Consider the following 20,798-nt stretch of genomic DNA (forward strand, 5'->3'; position numbering starts at 1 on the left):
CGGTTACGGTTACGGAGTTCCATAACATAACAAATACCGGCGTCACTATCAGGTGATTGAGTGAAATTCACGTCTGTAGTTGTCTCACTAGACTACGTAAGTTATGTGTGCTCGTGAGTCTGATCGCCGGCGAAATATGTTGAGGGCCGAGATAGCCTTTCACATGTATATGATTCACGTGGCCAAATGCCGCTCCATCCCCCTCACTGCCGATGAGGATTTCTGACATATGACTATTGTAGAGCCAAATTAGGACAAGTCAACGTAAATAAGTGAGACCAACCAATTCTGTAAGAGTCTCAGGATGTATTAGTCGAGTACCTAAATACGTTGCTTGCTCTTGGCAGCGGTCGACTTGTTGCTGCCATGGACCTATTTCACTTGTTGAACGCTCCCATAAAAGTTTTTCATTGTCCTACTTTATTGGAGATGGCGATCGCAAATCTAGTTCGTAACATAGCCATGTGCCATTTAGTTTTACGACCATTGTTGGGGTGGCATCACCGTAAGGCACGACTCCCATTGCAACGCTGCTATAATCGGTGATACTGACGTTGCAGCACGAGCTGTTGCAGCTTGAAAAGAATTCTTCTACTTATGAATTACTAGACTTCTGAACAATTAAACGATTTGCGTTTGCTTTCCCTACTACTCAACCGTACGCTGTCTTTATAGATTATCTCCTATTCCACATACCCTAGACCTCGATGGTACATAAAGTTTTGCCCGTCTTTGAAGCATCGGCCGACGTTGAAATTCAGTTGAACGGGCTGATAAAGGCAGAAATGTCTTCTGAGTCGTTTTGATAGGTGCAATCGGATTTGGTTCTGCTATTGTTGTCGACGTGGGTGGCTTTATGGAGTTGCTTGTGTGAGTTTGCAGATGGGACCAATTCAACCTCTAGGTCTAACAGGTGGGTACATGTATAGAGTATATGGTGAAAAGTCTTTGCCTTTATCCCGGTACACACTAACAAAGCTCGATATGCTTTAGCAAACAACGCGATTTGCGATACCTTTCCCCCATGTTGTTCAACATTGAATACTCTCGACTCCCCACCGTAAATGGAAGGTCAGAGTCAAGTGCCAAATTTATGGCACATACTGGTTTGGAAGAGCATAACAAGCTAGTGTTAAACCAATTCACATAAAGCTAACCTCTCATCATATTCTATGAGTTTATCGTCTCAGACCGTACCGTTCAAACATTGCTGGGCGCAACAGAATCGATGGCAGTTTTGGTTTGGAAAACACTTCCACCAAAAACAAGACTCAATCATCCCAAAAGTCCTTGCCGCCGTACTTATTCCCCAGCATCGCCGTCCCTTTCACCTGAACGCCGTCATACTTGTGAGAGCCTCCCATCGCACCACCTTTCCAGTCACCACTGTACGCATCACCAGCATGCGCTTTCCCATCAACCACAACATTCAAGTACTGATGACCAGTGAGAACTTCCTTTGCAGCGGATTCGAGCAGACTGTCCACACTCTTGGCTGAGTTCTCGACCAACGCTACGCTGTCCTTGCTCCCAAGTTCAGCAACTTCTTGCTGAGCCAGAGCAATTTGCGCCTTCGGTGCTGGGAATAGCCTCTCAATATTCTCAATTAGCGAGGTGATGTCGTCAATCAGGTTTCGAAGGTCCGCCTTGCGATAAATCGCCCATGTCGTAAGCTTCAAGAAACTGGCTCCTTTTTGGCGCTTTACTGCCAGCTCTCTCATCTTCCTCTGCAACGCTACATTGGGAGGATCCATTTCGGTCAAAGAAATAGTTGAGAGATCGTCATCAGGTTTTGCAACCGACTTGTACTTTTTCGAGATTTCTTCAGTCTTGGCGAATAGGCCGATGATTTGCAGCAACGCATCCTTTGCTAGTTGTGTTTCCGCTGCTGTTGCGTTGGTCTTGCCCAGATTCGGATCGTGGTAAATATTCACAGACTCGCCCCAGCGTGTGAGACGCAGTCTCGCGCAACTCAGGGAAAGCAAATCAGTTTGGAAATCTCGCCCGAAATGGCGGCCAATCTGCACATATTCGAAACAGTCGACGCATGCCGTGAATGCGGCAGCAACTCCCACTGCACCGGACACAATGCCGAAAGGTTCTGCCATCTGGAGAGATAATGTGAAGCTGAAGATGCGAGTCGTTGGATGCAGTGAATGAGAAAAAATTAGACTTGGATTGCACGTTTGTTATAGAGCACAACTGCACATAGTTCTTGCGCAACCTGTGGCTCAATTTACGGATTTAAGCATCGTCTTTCAGGCTTGAAGTTGCCAGGGTTCAGGTAGCGGAGAATAATGTTTTCTTTTCTTTGCTCAATTCGACTCTTGTCGCTCTAGGCGGCGTTCCATGAGTGTCCAGTCGTTAGCTTATCTGTAGCTGAGCACTCAATGCTTGTTTGAGCGGTGGTCACTCCGAACTATCGATTAGTTAGTTCCTCATGAAGGCTTCGGATTTGACGCAAGCCATGCAACCCCCTGCGCATTATGTCCGGCTGAAAAAGCAACTGTCTTCGTGAAGTGAGACGTGCATGATGCGGCTATCGCCTCATCTTAAACTCTGAGCCCGTATTTCCGGCTGATTGGAACTTTCTTTCAAGCGGCTTTCATGATAGGTCACTCATGACTTGCTCCTTTTGCTGCTTCTGCATGATGAGAGGCGGTGGTAACCACGTGTGCTAGGGGCACAGCTGAGGAATATTGAACGCCACAGAAACAAATACTTGACCCAGCGGCATGAAGAATGCAACCCTAGCTTTGATGACTCGAATTGTAATGAACAAAAGCTCATTTAGACCCATGAAACCCCTTGGTTCCGTGTCACCATGATGCGGTCTCGAAGGCCCTTGGATGTCATCACATCAAGATGGCATCTCAGGAAGGCACTGACGATGGAACGAGCAGCATTGTCGCGAAGAGCCTCACCACAAGTGCTAGCCATAACTACACGAATACTGTAATACAGGGATCAGCTCGCGCTCATCTTGGTGATCACTATGAAGTTCACATCCATGGAGGTAAACACCAACAGTGCCAGACTGCCGAAGGAAGCTCACCTGTGTTTTTTAACTAGTGGTTGTCGGACACCAAGATCCTTCGCCCCCAGGCAAAAAGGAGCGACTACACCGACTGCCTGCTCTCATCAGTACCAATTTTGTTGGTAGACAGGAAGAGCTCAAGTCTATGAGACAGCATCTCACCTCAGAGAATTCTGGTCACCCACGGCGCAGTGTAATTTGTGGTGTCGGCGGAGCGGGAAAATCGCGACTTGCACATGCTTATTATGCCAAGTATGCTTCAGAATTCTCGGCGGCATTCTGGGTCAGTGGCAAAGATGTTACGTCAATGCGAAACGATTTTGTTGCTATTTCCCGCTATCTGAAGCTGCCAGAAGCTCCTCCATTGGATGCGACCGACGCCGAAAAACCGCAGTCGCAAATCGCTGCTGTGGAAGCCGTGGTACGGTGGTTCGAGGGTGGTGATGGCGACTGGCTTCTCATCATCGACAATCTAGAGATGGAGGCGGAAGATTTGTTAGACTACTTGCCATCAGGAGAAAAGGGCCACGTTATCATCACGACACAGAATCGACAAGCTGCTAGCCTGGGACCGACGATAGACCTTGGTGAAATGAGTCAACAGGATGCTCTCCAGCTCTTCCTAAGCCACGCCAACTTGACCCAACCTACTGACCAAGAACTGGCCATCTGTGAGGAAATCATATCGAAGCTCGGGAGGTTGGCTCTGGCGGTAGAGCACGCAGCAGCCTTTGTTCAACTCGACAAGATGCCCCAGCGCTATCTCCAACAACTGGAAGGGGAGCTGGGCAATGCGCTGGAACGATCGCCAAACTATACCAATCACAAATTGTCAGTAATGGCAACGTACAAAGTTACCTTTCAGGCTATATTTGAAACACATCGACAGGCAGCCTATTTGCTCACGTTTATCGGCGCACTAGATGGCGAATCTCTGCCAGAGCGCATTCTCAGAGCCCCAGCTGCTATGCCAATGATCAAAGGCTGGTGTGTATACGATTCGAAAGATTGGAACTTTCTGGATGACTACTCAAAGGCCCTCGACATACTGCAGAGTTACTCCCTTGTGCATTTAAAATATCTTGAGGACGGGTCGACAGCTATCACAATGCATGCCCTTGTCCATAAATGTGTGCAGGCAAAGCGCAACCAGGAGTCGCAATGGATATACTTGTACAAAGCAGCCATGATTATTTTGATCGTGACAACCAAGGAGCCCTACCATGCGTCGACTTTTGCACAGGTCCGATATCTCCTGAAGACGGTGACAGAACGGGCACAGCAACCGAGCACTGGCAAAGTCCCCGAGGATATCTGGCTTCTGCTTGGGCATCTCGTTTTCGCTCACAGGACGTCATGGCAAGCTGCGGGCAATGTGCAAGAGCTCAATGCCTATGCAGAGACGATAATGAACGCTTTAAAAAAGTCGGAGAGAGAACAAGATAGGCTCGCGATGGTTATATTATCGACAGTGTATGCCGCGACTGTGGCATATTGTAATAAGTCACAGACAGCTGAGGAGGCGAGCCTGGCGTTTCTCTATGGCGAAATGCTACCAGCTGTGTCAGAGACTCTACGAGCCGCTGACAAACTGATGGCCAAATCTAGTGAGGTCGTAACTCTTGACTTTCAGCCTTCTACCTTGGACGTTGTCTACAGACATACGGAACCGCCGCAGTATGTGTTGGTTTTGAGAGAGTTTATGAAGTCTGTTGCGAGGTTTTACATGGGGCGAGATCAACCGGAAATGGGCGCTCTCTACTACCACATGAGCCAACTGCCACTCAAGAGTACCATTCTTTCAACAGTACGGGGAGTATTCTCGTCGCTGACAGCAATACTTCCCGCATTCGTCGCCGGACCCACGGCAGAAGACGAGCTCTGCCAGCTACAAAAGAAGGCGGCATATGGTAGAGCTGCCGGGGAGATTGACAGCACTGTCGAATTATTTCGCTTCATCATCTCCAAAGATAGAACAGGGCCCGAGGATCCGGTGTTTGATGTAACATTGTGCGATTACATCAAGCTACTCTGTAAACTTGGTCGTAGGGAAGAAGCCGCCGAGGCACTGGACAAGTTCAAGTATCCCTCACCCGAGCAGTCAGAAGCTGACATAGCGATGGACTATAAAGACTACTACTTATGGATCCGGAAAGCATTCGTCATGGCTAAAGACCACCACGACACCCATCCCGAGGTCGAAAGACAACTCCAGGACACATATTCCGTGACAAAAGCAGTTTTTGGGACGAAATCACTCAACGCTATGCACGCGGCTTTTCTTCTACATACATTTTACTCACAAAGCTGTTGCTATAACCACGCCATGGTGCAGAAGTACAGCGAGGACTGCAGACAGCTGTTTGCGCAGCTTTACGGTGGTAAAACCAAGCTGCAAAAGTCTGAGGGTTTGTACATGGCTAAAATACTCTTGAGTCAGGGGGCACTTGAAGAGGCGGTATTTTGTTTGGCATTGTTTGCTGAGTTGGCTGAGGGGGAATTGGGGCCGGATGATCCTATTACGGTGCCGGCTAGGCGTTTGACAGAGGTGGCGAAGAGGGAACGGGAGGAGGAGTTGGAGGAGGTGAGGAGTGGGAAGGTCAGCTTGCGATGGGGGTGCTGTAGTTTTACGCGGGATGTTTCACGATTATGAAGTTGGGATGTGATGTGTGCTACGATGGAGCTGGAGGAGTGTTTGCATATCTGCAAATGAAGTGAGCTTTTAGGATTTAGATAGCGGTGAGGTATACCGACATGTATTGACGGCGTGTTGAAAGAGACTGCTTCGTGTTAGTCCTGTGGATATAACCTTGGTTGCCAACCCTGCTGATAACTTGACTTGAACAGGCGGTTTATTAATGTCCGACTTTGGAACAGCAATTCTCTCAACAGCAGAGTGCATTGCTCCGAATATGGAAGCGTAAAATGGTAGTAATGCACTGTCGCTCAGAGTTGTCTGGATGGACCATAGTGTCTTGCAACCGAGTCTCGAACATCTCCAACATACCAATATAAGCCATGACAAAAATACACATAAACCCGAATCCAAATCAGATATTTTCCTTTCCCCTTCTCTGTCTCATCTCTTTGTCACCCCACCACGATACGCATGAAATCCACCTTAACTCTCGGTCTTGTTTGCCCCGACGCCACAGCACAACTCTGTCATGTCTTATTAAAGTTTCATCAGCTCAAGCTCAGCTCGCCCTATTCCATATCCAGGACAAGCTCACAACTAGCTGCATTAGCGCACTAGCGTTACCATCTCTAGCAGGCAACATGTGCTCCGATTCAAGAGCCGACGGGGTTCAACTGAAAATTGGCACACAAAGGCCCGCTTCATGTTTCTTGTCGGTCAATTCCATACATAAGGGCAGTTTGCGCCAAAACTCTTGGCTCCTTCCGCTGCCAAGATAAAAACAAGCTTTCAGGCGATCGCCTCGACGGTGCCAAGAGCAAGCGAGCGGCTACCCAACTCACCCGAGAAATCACGACGAAACGACCTCATCATGAACTGCAACGAGCTCCAAGAGGGCGCGAAACCTCAGCGGTACATCATCAAGCGACCGAAGGCGCTGCAATGGTTCTACAATGGGCAGCTATACAAGGAGAGCGACGAAGAGAGACAGGCTGGGCGATTTGAACTGTTTCTGGATCTGTTGTGTAAGTGCTCTCGACTGAAGATTCCATTCAATGTCACCTTGCTCATACTCTGTCGCCGCAGATGTCGCGATTGTCGCCAACTTTAGCGATGACCTCGCCGAACACCCGAATGGCGCGCATCTCGCCAAGTACATACTCATATTCGCGCCGGCATGGCACATCTGGGCGGACTTGCGCGAAATCATGAATTCCTACTACACGGATGACTTGCCGCAGCGCGTCTTCATCCTCTGGGTCATGGCGCTGCTGGTGCTGTACGCGAACAACGCGAGGGCAGCAGATGTCGATATCGACGCCATGCGAACAACGGCCGGTGCCTACGTCGTTGCTCGATTTTCGACAATGTGCGTGTTTCTCATCAGTTCGTTTGCGAGCTATCAGCACCGGGCGCAGGCTCGCCTCGTCTCGGGCTTCATGTTCATCGGCCTATTCATCACCATCCCCCTCTTCTTCGAGTCCATCAGCATCCGTGGCAAAGCTGCCGTCGTAGCCGTCATGATTGTCTACCAGGAATTCACATGGTCTCTCTCCCTCAGCCCGTGGATCAAGCGCCGCCTCAAGCTCAAGTACAGCACGGCCGTCGACATTGCCCACGAGGTCGACCGCATGGCGGCCTTCTTCATCATCATCCTCGGCGAGTTCATGTACAGCGTCATCGTGGGCGACCCAGCGGGCATTGGTCTCACGCAAGGCTACGCAAAGGCCGTGTGTACGCTCATCATCGCCTTCTGCATCAACTGGATCTATGTCAGCGGTGACGGCAGTCTACAGGCCACGCATCCAATTCGCCGCTCTGCCTGGACGGCGTTTGGCTTCTTCCTGCTTCATCTGCCGCTGTCGGCGTCGTTTCTCATCGGCGGACACATCTGCGCCATCAGCACCAGACTACATGAATTTGAGGATGGACAGCGCTGGCTGTTGGGAGGCGGACTTGGCGTCGGTTTGTTCTGTCTTTGGGTGTATGGCCAGCTTTATCGCACTGAGGACGAGGATTGTCTGGTTCTGCCGAAACAGGCACGCATAGGTATGCGTTTGGTGGTGGCTATTATTTTGATTGTGCTCCCCGAAACGCATGATCATTTGACGACGACGGAGTTTATGGTTATTGTTATGGCGTTATTTGCGTTTTTGACGATTTGGGAGACAATTGGGGGTTTGATGAAGGGGGCGAGTTTCTTTGAGCCATGGACGGGACGAGATGCGCCTGAGGAGGAACACGATTCCAATGAGGCATTAACATAATTTTTTTTATTCCTCTCTCTCAAAATACTGTACTGTTGGTGCAAGGGTTTTCCATGGCAGAGAATATCCCGGCTTCAGGTGTGACTCCTCAGGTCAGCTGCACGTCACCGGAACGAATGCGAGAATCATTGTCAGACACGGAGCAGTCCGGAACGCCACCAAATACTTACCAAGATACAAGATACAAAATGTCCGACTGAGCACCATTTCTGACATGATGAATAATTTCAAGATACCCAATACTGTAACTACAATATTCAATTTCATTAATTATTTTTATCACATCACTCAATGGAGACATTAAAACAATTCACTCGGGCTGTTCCTCCAAAGACAGTCCTCACAGCAACGGCTGCTCTCATCGCCGTCTCAGGCACAGCTTACAGCTTCACTATTTACAAGCGTCTCAGCCTCACAAATCGCTCTCTCATCACAACGACCGAGACTGTAACTGATTCGTTCCGCACGTCGGCTACTATTCGCAATTTTGTCAATCCGCGTGGCCATGTCGCGTGTGAAGACTCGCGATCAATAGCACTTTCCGCACCCGCTGGATCCAAGGTCCCGTCGGAGGAAGTTCTCTTGTCAAAGTTTGTGAATGGTTTCTTTGGCGGACGGGTGTTTTCACTCGAGCGAATTGGCCTGCAGCTTTTAAATAGGCAGATTGTTGCGCTCGATGGTATGCTTTCTTTGCGCTTTTTTTTGTGCTCAATGCATTTATTCTGAACGTTAACATTGTGTAGGCCTCGCACCAACTCCAGCACCACAACATGTAAAACGCATCGCAGACCTGCCTTCATCACTGCCTTCAATGCATTCCATCATGTGGGGTGCGTTTCAAGTAACAGACCTCAATGTTGGCCAGGACGGATCCGGTAGCTTCATTGATTTCGTATACGGCTCCAACAGAGGCCAATTTGCTGGGTGTCATCGTTTCACCGTCCGCAAAGTGCGCAATGGTGCAGGCGACGACGAAAAGGTGTTGGTCAGCATGGAATGCATTACCTGTAATCCGACGGTGGATAAGCCCATCTGTGGCAAGTTTCTCTTTGGCTTTCACAAAGTCTATGCCATGATGTTGTTTAGAGATGCGGTAGGCGAAGTCAAGAGCCTGTTGGGTTGACGGGCTGTCACGCTTGTAACCTATCTGTAAGATAACGGAAGGAAATGACTCATGACCCGGGGAAAAAAAATAAATACACTAGAATAATATTCTTCTCTACTATGGCTCTATCACTACAGTTACAGCGCTACCGATGACGCCTTGACATTTCCACCATTGACAAGAACCTTGGCTTCCCGTCCGTCACCGCTCACTGTAAGCGCCAACTTCTCCTTGGGCCAGAGCGTCACGTAGTTATCCGACCAGATCGCAGGGTTGACGTCCTCACCAGACTTGTCCACAAGATTCAAGCGGACAAAGAATGCAGGCACATCCGACTTGTTCTCCAACACGACCGAGTGAGCCCTGCCGGCCTTGGATGCCTTGACGGACAGTTGAGCAGGCTTCATCTTGCTCAGGGCGCTATAGTCGGGGAACTTGGTCACAGGAGTGTGGTACCACGTCGAGTTTGGCCAGTTGAGAGTATCAACACTCTTCGTCAGCCAGTATACATTTCGGCTGAGGACCTCACCCTTGTCGTCCGACAACACGAGTCGCAAAAGACCAACATCCTTGATATTGCTGACACCCGAGACCTTGGCGGCCTTTCCAGACTTGTTGGGAACAGTGTTGGCGGTCACTGAGTCCTTGGAGATTGACTTGCCGTTAAGGTCAATCAGTTCAACAGCAATCGTGCGCTTGCCCTTCTTGTTAAGGCTGTGGTTAATAATCCACGCCTCCTGGCGGACATAATCGTACGCAACGTGTTCCAGTCGCGAACCGACCTTGGTACCGAAGTAGGAGCCAGCGGGATGCAGATAGTGGTCAAACTGATTCCAGTGCAAGCTGGGCCAGGCATTGTTCAGCATCCAGTAAATGGTACCCGTGGCTGGGCGATCCTCGTTCCATCGAGCAGAGTAGCCTTCGTGTTGTGCGCGAATGGCCTCGTAGTCCATAAGCTGGGCCTTGAAAATGTAGTCGTCAAGTGACTTTGGCGCGCCGTAGCGCTTGAACAAACCTTCGTTGTAGATCTTGCGATTGTAGAATGACGATGTGTTGGTTGACATGTGGAAGGAGTTGGCATTGGGCTTCTTCCAGAGGTCTTCCATCTCGCTCTTAGTCAAGAATTTCTTCAGACTGCTAATCTCAGGGGTGCCAACGCCAGGACCAAGCTCGGAGCCAAATCCAAAGGCGGCACCAAGACGATCCTCAGATGGCTCAGTATCGTACCAGTAGTTGGGGGGCACCCAGTCGTAAGGGCCATCCATCTTCATACCAGACGGGCCAAGAAGCGCTGGGAAGCCACGCTTGGAGGCCGACGCAATGACTGGAGTCTGCCAGTACGAGTCCTTGAGAGCATCAACGTAAATCTTGGTGGCACGGTCATTGGGCCAGAAGTCGCTGCCAACCAAGAATCCAAGCACACTTGGATGAGGCTGCATCATGGCAGCTTCGTGTCGCATGGTGGCATTCGCCGTCTCGTAGTCGTTCTCTGTCCAGGGGGAATTGGGATCGATATCAGTGTTGTACTCCCAAGCCTCCCACTTAGAACAGCACACAAATCCAGCTATAATCATCATGCCAGCTTCGTCAGCCATTCTGTACAGCTCAGGGTGTTCCATCATGCCCTCAAGACGAATGGTGTTGAGGCCCATGTCGTGCGAGTATTTCATAATGTTTGCCCATCGCTTGGCATCCCAGCGGAAGAACATATCTGGGCTATATCCACCACCTATAACCTGGAACGGGTAGCCATTGACGGTAAACATGGTGTCATTGTGGCTGTTTACAGCCGACGTGACAGTTCGAATGCCAAAAGTTTCCGTCGCAGAGTCGGAGAGTTCATTCGCGACATTTACTGTGAGCTGAGCCTTGTACAAGGGCTGGCCACCCCAGAACTTGGGCCACCAAATCTTCGGCTTCTTGACATCGTGCGTAAGCTCGATAAGTTTGGTTTCTTTGGCCGCCAGTTTGATGGAAGTCTTCTTGGACCCGACTCTGCACCCAGAAGACTCAGAAACGAGTGAAGCCGCATCGACCTGAACCGCGTGGTCCTCGAGGTTCTGCAACTTAGCACGGACTGTAACCTTGGCGGGGTTGGACTCGACTGGAACCTTGATATCGACCGACACACTCATCGGGCCCAGAGCAACAGGGCCGGTCTGCTTGACAGTGATCTCTCTCCAGATACCGCTACCATTGTCGGGAGCATGAGGGCTCCAGTCCACGAAACCGTAAACGAGGTCCAAGTTGAAATCCGCGGGATACACGTTGACGGCGAGAGCATTTTTGGCACCAACAAGGCCGCTGATGTCGTAGGTATGGCCCCCAAAAGAACCAGCCTGCTCCTTTTTATCTGCAATTTTCTTGCCGTTGAAGAAGAGGTCGGCTCGGGAGGTGATGCCGTTGGTTTGAAGGAAGAAATGTTGGCCCTTCTTCGGCGCAAGAGAGAACTCGTTTCTGTAGACCCAAGGAACGCGAAACTGGCCCCAGTTGACCTTGTTGAGGTTCTCTGAGAACCACACCTCATCCTCATTGTATTCTCCAGACTCAAGCATACAGCCCATAACGGTGCAGCGAGAATCTTTTACATGATGCCACGACGACGTGTCAACACCAGGCTTAGACAGTGAGGCAAGGTCCTTGCTCACAGAGGACGACGACTGAAAGTCCCAGGTAGGAATAACCCCAACCTGGCCGGCCTTGGACGTCAATGCACTCGTGGCCGAAACCAGAGCACTGCCGCCGGCAAGCAGCAAGGTCAACGCGCTTGTTATCGCCATGATGTTGGACGAGCTGTATCAATTGATGACGGCAATCGTTGGCTGAACATTTCCGAGTCCGAGACACCGGGACGCTCGAATATAAGTATGCCAGACCGGAGATCTACAACGTTACCCTGACAGGCCGCCAAGGCCACGGGTCTAGTCTCAGTATCGCTTCTCATGGTGGACAAGACGGGTTGCACCAAGCTGGCATGGTGGTGAGTTGAGCCGGCCCTCAAGGTCGGACCAACCCCAAATGTCAAAGACAAGGTTCAGAAGTTGGTCTGGTGGTTCAAGTGGGGGTTTACTCTTGGAGTCGGCTTCAGAGAGGACAGGGGTCTGGTCAAGCATGCCAGGTCCAGGTACGCCGCACAACACAGGGTTCGTGCTGGGTGGTCAAAATATTTAAGGCTGTCACCATGTAAGCATCATGAGGTCGGGAATGATGCAGCGCGACTCGGTTGAGATGAAAAGTGCCAATTCTCATTCTGGCACGGCGTACGAGGTCTGGTGAAGCCGTGGATGATGAGACCGGACATCAAAGGTCAATTCAATATCGCTCCTTCCTCCGGTTCTGGATTCGTGCCTGCCATTTGCTCTGGTTCACTCCTTCCCTTGGCTCGTGCCTGAGCCCCAGAGATTACCCCAACACACGGCAACGCCTCCTCATTGAACTTGCTTGCTCCTTGGCCACAACCAGAGTGTTGACGCCTCTCTCCATCTCTGCTGCATATTTTCTTCACCCAGACCCCATGTTATCTCCAGACGCCGCCACGCAGTCATTCATGCACCATCGCCTAATTTGACGGGCGGAGAAATGAGAGCCGGCGCCATCCTTCATCTGGTCAGGTCAGCACTGCCTTCTCGCATCTCTTATCCTTCCTCTCCACGGCTTCCATTGCAGCTTTCACCAAACAACGAATAAGGACGTCGATCAAGCGGCCAATCTCACCATACGCCCCTCTTCTTGACGACCTTAATCGATTATCTCCTCTTCCCATCGCCGGGTTTGCCGAACTTGACCGGCGCCTCACCAAGGGACCCCGAGCTTCGCCTGCACATGAGGTTGCATGCAGTTGACGCCACGAGACTCGCCCAATCACTTTTGGAAGAACAACATCTCCGCATGCATTATTGACGCTGGTTTATGGCAGCTCCCCATGGTTCATCTGTTGATTCTAGCTTCGGATACAGCTTGAACACTGACATCGCTGAACCTGCCCCATTTTTGAATTAGGCTTGGGTTGGAGTTTGTTGCGGGTGTGCTCCGCGAGCCGACACACGTTTTGACTGAGCCTTTCCAACCGTTTCAAGCCGGTGCATTATGGAAACTATCAACCTGGCTCCTGAGTAATCTGCCAGACTAAATGGCTGACGTCAATTCCAACGTAGCATCGCCTGCAAAGCCTCGCAAGCGGAGAATACCGGTAAGCTGGGCCGAAGTGGCTTCAATGGTTTATCGTGGGGTATTGAACTTGTGTTTCGGCTAATGTTGAGTGTTATTGAATTAGACTTCTTGCGGTGCTTGTCGTCAATCCAAGGTATGAAACCAGGCTTCACGCCTCGCGAGCGAATTACTCAATGTCATTGTGCTAGGTCAAGTGCGACGGACGACGTCCTTGCTCAAGGTACTCTGCCTGTGTATTCACTGCTCGTCAGACTGCTGACCAGACGTGTTGAAGATGCCGATCCCTTCGCAAGGTTTGCAAGTTTGAGGAGAGGCCGAAAGAGAGTCACGAGCTGTATGTCTTGTCTTCTTGGCACCTCTCGGAATGGAGTTCTTTCTATAACTGACATAACGATAGCAAAATTGACGAGCTTCAAAAGCAAGTCCAGGAATTGCAAGAGAAGCTACAAGAGAGGGGAGAGCCAGCTTTAGCGGCCACTACCCAATCCGCCCCTGACATATCAGGGTCGTTTGTGCCTCTGAATCGTGGTGACTTTGGCTCGTACGAGTTCACAGAACCCATTGCAGCATCACCAGAATCCTCTCGAGCAGCCGTCTCCCAAAGATCTGGAAACAGATCGAGCATATACTCCCAAGAACAACAATCTGGACCCCGAACAGAGCGTGCAACAGTACCATTTCGAATTAATCTGATAGAAACGCCAGACGTGGTGGTTGCCGGCCTTATCACTCTTGATCAGGCATACTCTTACTTCTTGACTTTTTTTCAAGGATGTGACAGATATGTCCCAGTATTCGATCCTGAATATGACTCTGTCGAGAGTGTTCGGTCTAGGAGCAGTATTTTGTTCAGCGCGATATGCACGGTTGGCTGTCGTGCGCTCAGTGGAACTGATTCTCAACAATGGCGGCTGCTGAATTTTCATTTGCGAAGAACGATCAACGCAGCCATTTCCGTCCCCGCCATGCTTTCTCTTGAGACCATCCAGGCTCTGATGGTACGGGCCTGCTACACCTCTGAAAGGTCTCTGTTGGTTGCTGCAGCGACTCGAATGGCTGTAGACTTGGGGCTGCCAGATGCGTATGATGCGCTCATGTCTAGGGTCTTGTCGACGTCCTGGGGTCCCGCCAGCAACACCAGCATCCAGGATGATGAGATGCTCATGCGCAAGACAAGAACCTGGCTACACATTCTGAACATGAGTCACATTCTTCACGTCGATGCCGGAGACTTTTTGGCGTTGGGGTTCAATGGTGATGCTAGACGATGCAGGGTACTGCTCAAGAAGCCACTGGTACGAAAACAGGACATGTGCCTCTGGCCGCAGGTCGAACTCAATGCTCTCCGAGCTCAAATGTACTCTCGACTGTGCAATCGAATTCATACCGATACAGAAATAATGGATATCGTATCCGATGCAATGATCGACATCAACGTCTGGTATGATGACTGGAAGAGAATATTTGACCCTAGTGACCCTCACTCACCTTGGTTGCTTCTCAACATGCAAGTTCAGCGCTGCTGGGGGGTTACGATGGCGCTCTGTAGGGCAATTCGCACAACTGGGGTCGAAAATGTTGACATCATGTCGGTAACTCAGAAACAGATGTTGGCCATGGCACAAGACGCACTGTGGCAGCATCTAGGCATTATCACACAGCAGCCTCGACTATATCTTCAAAATTTACGCTTTGCAATGGATTTTGTTTGGGCCAAGTGCGTATTCTGTTACCTATTGCTACTGAAGCTATCCATACTTCTTCCCAACGAGGCCAGCCGGCATGGAAACGGACTCATCGATCGCGGGAACATTCTCCTCCGCGAATTGAGCGAAGCTGGTGGCGGGTTGTTGAACGGTCATCGCAGCAATACTGGAAAAGTATATCTGCAATTACTGGAGACTGGCATCAACAAGTTCAGCAACGCAATCAACAGTGACAAAGGAAACCAATTAGACGCTACCAGCATACCGCCGCAAAGCGCTGCAACACTGTTGCCAAATGAGGACGAACAAGATTCCTTTGTTCCTGAACAATTCGTGTTTGACTGGGACTTCCCCGGACTGACTCTATTCTCGTCATCTGTGACTGACGCTGGTTGGTTGGATGACATTCTTTTGGAGGCACTGAATGGAACCGATGAATTCATGGGCTTTGGCTGGTCATCTACAGACACCACGAACTGACGTCTTCACAAGGCATTTAATATATGTCCAATGATTGGTTTACTTGAATTATGGTTGATGACGGCGTAGTCAGCATATTACTACATTTTTGGACAGTCTATACATGGATTTTGTCGTTGGTGTATCATCGTCTACTGAAGCAACTCAAATTGCCGTCGTCCTTGTTCATCAGTCTTGAGTGAATGAACAGTCGCACCATCTTCTGCAACTACAGTTCGCAAATCGCCGGCGGGAAGTATTATGACGAGTGTCTTCCAAGGAGCCACAAATCCCGAACGCTCGTCCCTCGAAAATTTGACAGACACCTTGGACTCATCAACCCTATAGGAAACGGTGTACTTGGAAATCTTTGCTTTGGGTGCAACTGACACACCATCATCTTCGAACCACTCCGTCTCATACCAATCCTTCGCACTCTTTCTGCGAGGTGGGAAGATTTCTACTGCGCGGTAATCATCCAACGGTAAATCAGCCACATTCTCCTTCTCACCCGGAGATAGGACCTGGACGTCTCGGCCAACTGGAATAGCCGTCCCAACCTTCGCCAGGACTGGAATACCAGCCCCATGCCACTCTGCGTCCAAAGTGATCCACTGGCCCGATTGGAAATGCTGATACGGCGCGTTGAGGTTCAAGAATCCCTCATCGGCTTCAGATGCCCTGGGTAGATAGACACGCGCCTGTGTCACGCCTGGCTCATACACGCCTCCAATGAGGAGAGAATCTCCGAGCCAATATTGGCATTCGCCGTCCATGATCTCTGGAGTCCATATTTCTGGATCACATTCGTATCCCCAACCAGTCCAGCGTTGCGGTGGTACGGCTGTCTTGTGACTCGCCAACATGAGCGAGTACAGATACGGTATCATGGCATAGCGACGTTTGATCGTCTTTCGGACGAGGTGTGTAATTGATGGATGCATCCATGGCTCAATGACGTCGCCAACATTGTTGTCGTCGCCAGTTTTGAAACAGTTGATGGCGAAACGAGGGGAATAAATGCCAAGCTGCACCCACCGAAGAAGCAGCTCGGGAGAAGGCTGTGGCCCTTCAAATCCACCAATATCGTGACCATAGCACTGCATCAAGCACATGCCGGCTGTCAGTGATAGCGCATTTGCGCCTTTCATGCCCGGCCAACTAGTGATATTGTCACCACTCCAGGAGCTGCAAGCGTATCTCATAGTGCCTGCTGTAGCACTCCGAGTAAGGACAAATGGTCTGCAGTCTGGATCAGCCTCGAGCAATGCATCATGAGATGCCTTGCCGTGAAGCTCTGTATGGACACTTCGCCCCCAAAGCCCAACATCGCGACGTTCTTTGAGAGATTCCGGTACTTCTAGAGAAGGTTCATTCAGGGCACACTGCCAACCGTCGTCTGTGATGGTGTATTCATTATTGTCGTTCCAAATACAGTCAATTCCTTGTTCGCGGAGCTTCTTGACTCCCTCAAACCACCACTTGAATCCGGCTGCTGAGGTGAAGTCGATATGACCACCTTCACCACTTTCACCACCTCCTGCGCTCCATAGTCGTGTGACAGCCGTGGTTTTTGTGTGGGGATCTGTGAAGAAGGCGCCGGCATCCTTTAACTTCTGGTATTCGGGATGACTTGCCAAGACGTAGGGCTTCACATTGGCAATTAGCCGCATGCCTAGCTTGTGATACTCCTTGATCCATCCTTCGGGATCAGGGAAGCGGTGCCTATTCCACGTGAAGACATTTCGTGTCTTGGGCTCCTGCTCAGCCACTGTGTATCCTGATGACATTTGGTATGCAGAGCAAGGAATGTCGTGTTCCTTCATCTTTCGAGCTAGATCAAGAAGCGCCTCTGACGCAGGCGGGTCATCAAGCATGGAATACTTCATACCGCCGGAAAGATAACCGAATGCCCATCGAGGGACGAGGAGCGGAAACCCAGCAAACTCGGCATACGTAGTAACGATGTCTTGCAGAGTCTTGCCGACAATGATAATCTCCTCAAGACCGCCATAATCTTGCCGATACACCTTGTAGTGACCCCACATACCATCCATCTCGGCCCCGATAGAATATTTCCCCCGTCCATGACTAGTTGAAAACAGCGCAATACATCCATTAGGGGTTGCATTGATGAGGAGTGGAATATTCTTGTATAAAGGGTCTGTCTTGTAGACGTCGTAGCCGAAACTATCTGTGGCAGACAACTCAAATCGTCGACCAGACAAATTCATGGGAGCAGCCTTTTCACCAAGACCGACATGTAGCGTACCGCGCTTGTAGCGGGAATAGTGAGCGATGCCTTCACCGTCAACAACATATGATCGATGAGGAAGATCGGTATGTAACGGCTCCTTGGAGTCGGCATACGAAATGCTAACGAGTGGTGACGATTCACTCCAGTCAACATTGGCAATGATGTCTCCAATGCGGATTTCTCTGCTCGTATTGCTACTTCCATCACCAGTCTCCGCCTTTAAGCCTGCTTGTCTGGCAGGGGGGACTAGAATGCTCGGGTGAGGGGGCAGAGGATGCGATTCAGATGAGAATGTAGTTCTGAATACATTTGAACGAATGAGCTCAAAGTTGAAGGTGAATGGTAAGGCTTGGTTTGTGGATTTCAGTTGTATGCTGGGTTCGGTGCTTGAGGCAGTGATGTGCTCCCATGCCGAAGGGACTTGCTCTTGTTGAGGCATTGTGAATGAGAAAGCAAAGCTGAGAGTTCTTCGACTACAAACAAACTGTGTCGATGTTGAGGCTTTCACAATGATCAATCTTCACGAATTGAGCAATATATACGTCTCTCTGCAATGCTACTGTATCATCTTTTCTCCCCGCAACTACATGTTACCAATGGCGAAACCGGGTCCACCACATGGTGATGTTGAGCGCAATAACCGGTCCATCTACGGACAATGATGCCCATATCCGAGCAGTGGAGAGCAAGCCGCGTTACAGAGTCATGAACCAGGCCTCTCTGCATTGACTATTGCCTGCCAAATTATCCATTTACCCATACAATATCACATCGAAACGGACATCTCAGAATTAGTCCGAAGCATGGCCTCACACAACAGTCGGGGATTCAAGGCACAAGTCCGATCGGAGAAATGTGCGCATCCCCGATGGCGTTCAGCCAAGAAGCCACCAACTGCCGGCTTTTGGTCCGCGATGCAGGCAAACAGGAGACCAACCGCAAGCGGTTTGCCCAAAAGAGCCTTGAGGAACGAAAGGTTGACTTGATCTGGTGGTTTGTGAAAAGTTTATGTGAAAAGTTTATATAAAGGAAGTTTATATACGGGGTGGATCTCTCAACGCAATAGCAGACTCAGAAGTTGGGGCGGGAGCTTTTAGTGGCCGACTCCAGTGCGGGGGTTTAGGACTTGTCGAGCCAGGGATGCCGTAAAGAAACTAAAAGTTAGACAGCCGATACGCTGAAACGTCTAGTCAAAAGATCATCTGAGAACGGGACAATTCTCTTCCGACGTCTTTACCACTCCGCGTCTGTATCTGAGGATACACAGCAAAGAAGGGGAAGCAAATCATTTAGTCAGATTCCATTTAGTAGTTTATATTCTCACATTATTGTCTCAATCATCGCTACGTGCCCAGTTCGCCTCGAATTACCATGTCGAGGGGCTGCTGAAGTGCTCAGTTCATTGTCCCTGTACTGCTGTCTTCCGTCGATGTCACTGTTCCCAATTTTTGACGACTGTATCCAATTTACTTATGTCTACTCTACGTCAACACATTCCTTGGGGGATGACGATTGCGACGTGGCCGAGCTCCGCCGTCGGATGCCAGGGGCAGGCCCGGGGTTGAGGAGGACTCTTCAGGACCAGCAGTGGTGGACGGAGAAGTCGGGACGGATATGGGTTCTGTAGTAAGCTTTGAGTGCGGGAAAACCAGTGCGCCTGATGAGGCGTCTGGCAGAGTTGTATTTCTATCAGAGGGGTTTGCGGCTTCGATGGCACGGTCCGATATGCGTGGTCTCTTCGAAGGAGTGGATGGCACCCGGCCACGCCAGCGGTCTGATCGCTTCGAAGGTGGAGTATCGGTCGGGGTGGGTGTTGGCGCAGAGGCAGGTCTTGGCAAGTAAGCCAGGTCGAGGACTCGGAGGGCCAGGAGGTTGGTGTCCCTGGTACGGCCAGCAATCTTCGCGGTGACGGTGAGGAGAGCTCCCGGTGCTGGCGTTTTGACTTTCTTCCAACGCTTAGTGTCTTCCAAGAAGCAGACTACGGAGAAGTGAGCTGGGGCTGCCTTGGATGCGTCGTAGACAGATGTTTCGACTGTGAAGTGACGGGGCTCGGAAGGGTCAAGCGAGTTGTCAGTACGGGGCGGCACGAAGCCGATGACGGTCACCATCGGGCACCATTGCTCTGGCAAGTGCTGGTCATACTGGACGGAGTCGGCGATATTCCCTGGGTGTCTAAGGCTGTCAGCCAGAGCTAGGGCGAATGTTCGGCCAGACGTGCCTCATCAAGCTCAGCGTCTGCGTGCTAATCTCCAGAGTGCCGTCCATCGACAGAGTCGTGGAGAAGCGGCCGTCGGCGTAGAAGAAAGCGCCAGGAAGGTAGAGTTCTTGTTGTTCTTGCGTTAGATAAGTATGGATGCGGGTGCGAATGGGGTCGGTGGCGATATTAGGATCATGGAAACCGTCTTCCTCGAAGATGTTGAGATCTGTCTGGATCTCGACGTAGTTTGGAGTATTTTCTCGAGTCGGGTCATGAGTAATGGCATCGACGAAATCCCGTAAGTGAATTATACTCGTGAATGTTGGTTGTCGAGACATGTTGAAGGAGATTTGGAATGAGTCCGTGAAAACCGGCCCTGGGCCGTAGGTCGCATGGCTGGTTCTTATAGGGGAATAGTTCTGCATGGAATAGATGTTTTACTACGGCCTGTTATCCAGGGCCGGCCAGGCAGACTCTACGCGCCAGGCAAAGGCTCAGGGCATGTGAGCGCCTACGTGTCATCGCGCTTTCAGCTCTGAATGCTATCACATGTGTAGTGAGAAATGGTCCATGGCTTTTTTTGTTACAGAGCAGAGCTGATGGAATCATAGAAAATACAGACATGCTTCACAATGCTAGCCGCTTTAAGCGACAAATCCCAAATGGTCGGCAGGGTAATGTTTGCTCGTTGTCGTCGCGAAAAAGCAATGTCGGAAAAAGCAAAACCATATCAGCCGCCCCCCCGCCCCCCTTCTTCTCTTTTTAGTAACTGAAGGCTATGTGGATTTAGTCATCTGGCTGGTAATTTTGAAGATTGGGGTGTGATACGTAGGGGTCTTGTTGGTCAAGTGTCTTCGGCGTGCTGTCTAGCCTTGGGATAGTTCCCGTGTCTCTTGCTGTGCATAGTCTGGTCATTTGGACGGTGATTCTGAAGATTGTGGCATGTGGTGGTGTGGATAGTC

General features: G+C 50.4%; 8 protein-coding genes across 8 annotated transcripts; 4 read left to right on the plus strand and 4 right to left on the minus strand.

Annotated features, from left to right (window-relative positions):
• Positions 1-1,271: 1,271 nt before the first annotated feature.
• On the minus strand, positions 1,272-2,108 carry VFPPC_06544 (prion-inhibition and propagation domain-containing protein; the record flags this gene model as incomplete). Its single annotated transcript, XM_018285561.1, has 1 exon — positions 1,272-2,108. The coding sequence occupies one exon, from the start codon at positions 2,106-2,108 to the stop codon at positions 1,272-1,274; it is 837 nt and encodes a 278-aa protein (XP_018142762.1).
• Positions 2,109-2,865: 757 nt separating this feature from the next.
• Positions 2,866-5,690, plus strand: VFPPC_06545 (patatin-like phospholipase; the record flags this gene model as incomplete). The annotated part of the gene is made up of 2 exons (XM_018285562.1): positions 2,866-3,016; positions 3,073-5,690. 2 exons carry the CDS (start codon positions 2,866-2,868, stop codon positions 5,688-5,690), a joined length of 2,769 nt encoding a protein of 922 aa, XP_018142763.1.
• An 856-nt stretch (positions 5,691-6,546) lies between these two features.
• Positions 6,547-7,942, plus strand: VFPPC_06546 (low temperature requirement protein A; the record flags this gene model as incomplete). The annotated part of the gene is made up of 2 exons (XM_022428519.1): positions 6,547-6,700; positions 6,762-7,942. The coding sequence occupies 2 exons, from the start codon at positions 6,547-6,549 to the stop codon at positions 7,940-7,942; spliced, it is 1,335 nt and encodes a 444-aa protein (XP_022284337.1).
• Positions 7,943-8,233: 291 nt separating this feature from the next.
• VFPPC_06547 (hypothetical protein) lies at positions 8,234-9,065 on the plus strand (the record flags this gene model as incomplete). Its single annotated transcript, XM_018285564.1, has 2 exons — positions 8,234-8,621; positions 8,686-9,065. The coding sequence occupies 2 exons, from the start codon at positions 8,234-8,236 to the stop codon at positions 9,063-9,065; spliced, it is 768 nt and encodes a 255-aa protein (XP_018142765.1).
• A 119-nt stretch (positions 9,066-9,184) lies between these two features.
• On the minus strand, positions 9,185-11,827 carry VFPPC_06548 (glycosyl hydrolase; the record flags this gene model as incomplete). The annotated part of the gene is made up of 1 exon (XM_018285565.1): positions 9,185-11,827. One exon carries the CDS (start codon positions 11,825-11,827, stop codon positions 9,185-9,187), a length of 2,643 nt encoding a protein of 880 aa, XP_018142766.1.
• Positions 11,828-12,239: 412 nt separating this feature from the next.
• On the plus strand, positions 12,240-15,403 carry VFPPC_14068 (C6 zinc finger domain-containing protein; the record flags this gene model as incomplete). The annotated part of the gene is made up of 3 exons (XM_018291839.1): positions 12,240-12,307; positions 13,492-13,551; positions 13,615-15,403. 3 exons carry the CDS (start codon positions 12,240-12,242, stop codon positions 15,401-15,403), a joined length of 1,917 nt encoding a protein of 638 aa, XP_018142767.1.
• Positions 15,404-15,534: 131 nt separating this feature from the next.
• Positions 15,535-18,078, minus strand: VFPPC_06549 (neutral alpha-glucosidase ab precursor (glucosidase II alpha subunit) (alpha glucosidase 2); the record flags this gene model as incomplete). Its single annotated transcript, XM_018285566.1, has 1 exon — positions 15,535-18,078. One exon carries the CDS (start codon positions 18,076-18,078, stop codon positions 15,535-15,537), a length of 2,544 nt encoding a protein of 847 aa, XP_018142768.1.
• Positions 18,079-19,120: 1,042 nt separating this feature from the next.
• VFPPC_17907 (Extracellular membrane protein, 8-cysteine region, CFEM) lies at positions 19,121-20,174 on the minus strand (the record flags this gene model as incomplete). The annotated part of the gene is made up of 2 exons (XM_022429580.1): positions 19,121-19,811; positions 19,909-20,174. 2 exons carry the CDS (start codon positions 20,172-20,174, stop codon positions 19,121-19,123), a joined length of 957 nt encoding a protein of 318 aa, XP_022285366.1.
• Positions 20,175-20,798: the final 624 nt, after the last annotated feature.

This window comes from Pochonia chlamydosporia, chromosome 5 (genome assembly GCF_001653235.2).
Source record: "Pochonia chlamydosporia 170 chromosome 5, whole genome shotgun sequence".
Lineage (NCBI taxonomy): Eukaryota > Fungi > Ascomycota > Sordariomycetes > Hypocreales > Clavicipitaceae > Pochonia > Pochonia chlamydosporia.